At 53.2% G+C, this 5000-nt stretch overlaps 1 protein-coding gene across 1 annotated transcript; it reads left to right on the forward strand.

Annotated features, from left to right (window-relative positions):
* The first annotated feature begins 284 nt into the window (after positions 1–284).
* Positions 285–2223, forward strand: LOC138860597 (gelsolin-related protein of 125 kDa-like). Its single transcript, XM_070118451.1, has 2 exons — positions 285–886; positions 2139–2223. Exons 1-2 carry the CDS (start codon positions 285–287, stop codon positions 2221–2223), a joined length of 687 nt encoding a protein of 228 aa, XP_069974552.1.
* The last annotated feature ends 2777 nt before the right edge of the window (positions 2224–5000 follow it).

The raw sequence follows: 5000 nt of genomic DNA on the forward strand, positions 1-5000 counted from the left end.
ACACACACACACACACACGCACACGCACACGGGCACGAAGACAAGGGGGAAAGCGGAGGTGGTTGTTCTGCGCGGTGGCGGTGATGGCAGTCGTGGTGGCTGACTTTTATGCTGTCTGATGACGATGACGATGACGACAATGCCCTCACGACGAGGTAAGCACACAAAGGTCATGCTGGACCACATGATGCAATAACGCCGATACTAATGATGATAATGAAGCACAATGAGGGGAGGACGTGGTGGAGGACGTGGTGGAGGAGGACGTGGTGGAGGAGGACGTGATGGAGGAGGACGTGGAGGAGGACGTGATGGAGGAGGACGTGGTGGTGGAGGAGGACGTGATGAAGGAGGACGTGGTGGAGGAGGACGTGGTGATGGAGGAGGACGTGGTGATGAAGGAGGACGTGGTGGAGGAGGACGTGGTGGAGGAGGACGTGATGGAGGAGGACGTGGTGGAGGAGGACGTGATGGAGGAGGACGTGGTGAAGGAGGACGTTATGGAGGAGGACGTGGTGGAGGAGGACGTGATGGAGGAGGACATGGTGGTGGAGGAGGACGTGGTGGAGGAGGACGTGGTGGTGGAGGAGGACGTGGTGGAGGAGGACGTGGTGGAGGAGGACATGGTGGAGGAGGACATGGTGGTGGAGGACGTGATGGAGGAGGACGTGGTGGTGGAGGAGGACATGGTGGTGGAGGACGTGATGGAGGAGGACGTGGTGGTGGAGGAAGACGTGGTGGAGGAGGACGTGGTGGTGGAGGAGGACGTGGTGGAGACGACGACGGACGACGACGAAGGAGAAGGCGCTGGAAAAGGCTCAGCCGAGAAGCGGCACAACAAGCGCCTCAAACGAGCCCACAGGAAACAGACGATGCCAATAGGAACGTCAACCCCTTCTCTTCCCCGTCCCTCCCCCCCCCCCTTCTCCGGCCCTCCCATCCTCCCCCTTCTCTTCCCCCTCTCCCTCTCCCTCTCCCCCTTCCCTTCCCCCTCTCCCTCTCCTTTCCCTTCCCCCTCTCCCTCTCCTCTCCCCTTCCTTCCCCTCTCCTCTCCCTTCCCCCCTCTCCCTTCCCCCTCTCCCTCCTTCCCTTCCCCCTCCCCCTTCCCCTTCCCTCTCCTTCCCTTCTCCCCTCCCTCCCTCTTCCCTTCCCCCTCCCCCCTTCCCTTCCCCCTCTCCCTCTCTTTCCCTTCTCCTCCCTCCCCCTCCCCATTCCTTTCCTCCCTTCCCCCCCTCCCCTCTCTTTTCCCTCTCCCTCCCTCCCCCTCCCCTTCCCCCTTCCCTCCCCTTTCCTTCCCTCCCTCCCCTCCCTTCCCTCCCTCCCTCCTTCCTCCCTCCCTCCCTCCCTCCCCATTCCTTTCCCTCCCTCCCTCCCTCCCTCCTCCCTTCACCCTACCTCTCCTTGCCAATCCCCTAACACTCGCCCTCCCTCAAGAGGTCCCGGATGACAAGAGGTCTGGAGAGGTCAGCAGAGACGCTTCCGCTCCCCTTCGCTTCCACTCCATCCCTCATCAATTTCAAACGCTGCAACTAATGTCCGTATTGCTACCATCGCCGCCTCTCATAATGATACTAATAGCAATAATAATAAAAGTAATAATAATAATAAAAGTAATAATAATAATAAAAGTAATAATAATAATAAAAGTAATAATAATAATAATAATAATAATAATAATAATAATAATAATAATAATAATAATAATAATAATAATAATAATAATAATTATTATTATTATTATTATTATTATTATTATTATTATTATTATTATAATAATAATAATAATAATAATAATAATAATAATAATAATAATAATAATAATAATAATAATAATAATAATAATAATAATAATAATAATAATAATAATAATAATAATAATAATAATAACATTAATAATAAAAACAGCAACAACAACAACAACAATAATAATAATAATAACAATAATAATAATAGCAACAACAACGATAACAGTCATAATAACGACCATCATGCTTACCACCCGCACAGCCCATCCAAGAGAGCACAGACTTTCCACCTGCGGCCACGCCTACTAAACCCCCCTTACGGACCCCCTTCTCTTCCCACTGAGGGCGATTCGGTTCATTTCCATCCCGGTCCATCCTGCCCTTCCTGTTCAGCATCCGCCCAAAATCCACGCCGCAAACCATGAAGACGTTATTGCCATCCCCACAGCAACAAAACTACGACGACTACAACTACTAGTACAACAACTACAACAACAAAAACAACAACAAAACTACCACCATTACCACCACCACCCTCCCTCCCCCGTTTTCTACAAGCGCCCGATTTCTCCGCCCTCTCCTCCGAGGGTAGAGGCTAGAGGGAAGAGGGTAGAGGGAAGAGGGTAGAGGGAAGAGGGCAGAGGGTAGAGGGAAGAGGGTAGTGGGTAGAGGGAAGAGGGAAGAGGGAAGAGGGCAGAGGGTAGAGGGTAGAGGGTAGAGGGAAGAGGGCGCCAGAGGGAAGAGGGTAGAGGGAAGAGGGCGCCAGAGGGTAGAGGGTAGAGGGAAGAGGGTAGAGGGTAGAGGGAAGAGGGAAGAGGGTAGAGGGAAGAGGGCGCCAGAGGGTAAGAGGGAGAGGGTAGAGGAGTAGAGGGGAAGAGGGTAGAGGGAAGAGGGCGCCAGAGGGTAGAGGGAAGAGGGAAGAGGGTAGAGGGAAGAGGGCGCCAGAGGGTAGAGGGAAGAGGGTAGAGGGTAGAGGGAAGAGGGCGCCAGAGGGTAGAGGGAAGAGGGTAGAGGGTAGAGGGAAGAGGGCGCCAGAGGGTAGAGGGAAGAGGGGCGCCAGAGGAAAAGAGGAAAGAGGGCGCCAGAGGGTAGAGGGAAGAGGGTAAGGAGGGATAGAGGGAGAAGAGGGTAGAGGAAGAGGAAGGGCAGAGGAGGAAGAAGGTAGAGGGTAGAGGGTAGAGGAGTAGAGGAGTAGAGGAGTAGAGGGGTAGAGGGAATGAGAGGAAGAGGGCAGAGGAAGAGGGTAGAGGAAGAGGGTAGAGGAGTAAGAGGGAAGAGGGTAGAGGGTAGAGGGAGGAAAAGGGTAGAGGGAAAGAGGGCAGAGGACGGGGTAGAGGGAAGAGGAGTAGAGGGAAGAGGGGAAGAGGGTAGAGGGCAGAGGGAAGTGGGTAGAGGGAAGAGGAGTAGAGGGGAAGAGGGTAGAGGGAAGAGGGCAGAGAGGGTAGGGAAGAGGGTAGAGGGAAGAGGGAAGAGGGAGGAAGAGGGTAGAGGGCAGAGGGAAGAGGGAAGAGGGTAGAGGGCAGAGGGAGAGGTAGAGGGCAGAGGGTAGAGGGAAGAGGAGAGGGTAGAGGATGAGGGTAGAAGGGTAGAGGGCAGAGGGTAAGAGGGCAGGAAGGGTAGAGGGAAGAGGGTAGAGGTAAGAGGGTAGAGGGTAGAGGGAAGAGGGTAGAGGGTAGAGGGAAGAGGGTACAGGGAGTAGAGGGAAGAGGAAGAGGGTAGAGGGTAGAGGGAAGAGGGAAGAAGGGTAGAGGATAGAGGGCAGAGGGAAGAGGGAAGAGAGGGAGAAATTTGACATGAGCAATTAAGTGCAGGGAAAAGGGATTTATAATTGGAGAGACGGGCTTTATAGTGGAAGAGGCTGGGGAAGGGGAGGGGGAGATGGAGGGAGAGAGGGAGAGCTAAGGAGAGAAGGAGAGAGGGAAAGAGAGAGAAGGAGAGGGAAAGGGGAAGAGAGAGAGAGAGAGAGAGAGAGAGAGAGAGAGAGAGAGAGAGAGAGAGAGAGAGAGAGAGAGAGAAATAGAGAGAGAGGGAAGGAGAAAGGGAAGGGGAAGGGAAAGAGAGAAATCGAGAGAGAGAGAGAGAGAGAGAGAGAGAGAGAGAGAGAGAGAGGAAGAGAGAGAGAGAGAGAGAGAGAGAGAGAGAGAGAAGAGAGAGAGAGAGAGAGAGAAATAGAGAGAGAGAGGGGGGGAGAAAGGGAAAGGGAGGGAAGAGGGAAAGAGAGAGAGAGAGAGAGAGAGAGAGAGAGAGAGAGAGAGAGAGAGAGAGGGAGGGAGAGAGAGAGAGAGAGAGAGAGAGAGAGGGAGGGAGGGAGGGAGCAGGAGAGAGAGAGAGGGGGAAAGAGGAGGAGGAGGGAGGGAGAGGAAGAGAGGGAACGAAAGGGAAGAGAGAGAGAGAGACAGGGAGGGAGAGGGAGAGAGAGAGAGAGAGAGAGAGAGAGAGAGAGAGAGAGAGAGAGAGAGAGAGAGAGAGAGAGAGAGAGAGAGAGAGAGAGAGAGAGAGAGTTAGAGAGAGAGAGAGAGACAAGAATGAGAGAAAGAAACGGTGAGAGAAGGACAGACCTTATAGAGGAAGGACCGCGGTGGTGGTGGTGGTGGTGGGGGGGGAGAAAGTGTCTAGACGGCAGTTGCAAAGAGGCTTCTAGAGAAGGGCGGTGCAACGGAGCGTGCAACGGGAGGGGGAAGAAGGGGAAGGGGGGCGGGTCTCGCAAGGTGAGAGAGGGGAAACGGAGGGGAGAGAGAGAAGGAAGAAGGAGGGTAGAAGGAGGGAAGAAGGAGAAGGAAGGGAGAAGGAGAGGGAAGATGGACGAGAGAGGGGAGAAGGGAGGGAGGAGAGGAGTGAGGGATTGGGGAAAGGGAAGATGGGAGAGAGAGCAAAGAGGGGAGGAGGGAGGGAGAGAAAAGCGGGAGGAGGAGGAGGGAGGGGAGGGAGGAGGAGGAGGAGGAGGAGGGAGGAGGAGGAGGAGGAGAGAGAGAGAGAGAGAGAGAGAGAGAGAGAGAGAGAGAGAGAGAGAGAGAGAGAGAGAGAGAGAGAGAGAGAGAGAGAGAGAGGACAACAGAAGAGGGAAAGAAGGGGGAAACCGAAACGAAATTGAAGAAGAAAGGTAGAGAAAAGGAGAGGATAGAGAGACAAAGAGCGAGAACAAAGAAGAGGTAGGAAAGAAGGACGAGAAGAACGAAAGCGAAATGAGAGATACGACGCGAGAGAAGGAAAAAAGAAAAAGGAGCGCGAAAAATAAATAAAGAAAAAAGAACGAGA

Source organism: Penaeus vannamei, chromosome 42, assembly GCF_042767895.1.
Source record: "Penaeus vannamei isolate JL-2024 chromosome 42, ASM4276789v1, whole genome shotgun sequence".
In the NCBI taxonomy this organism is placed as follows: Eukaryota; Metazoa; Arthropoda; class Malacostraca; order Decapoda; family Penaeidae; genus Penaeus; species Penaeus vannamei.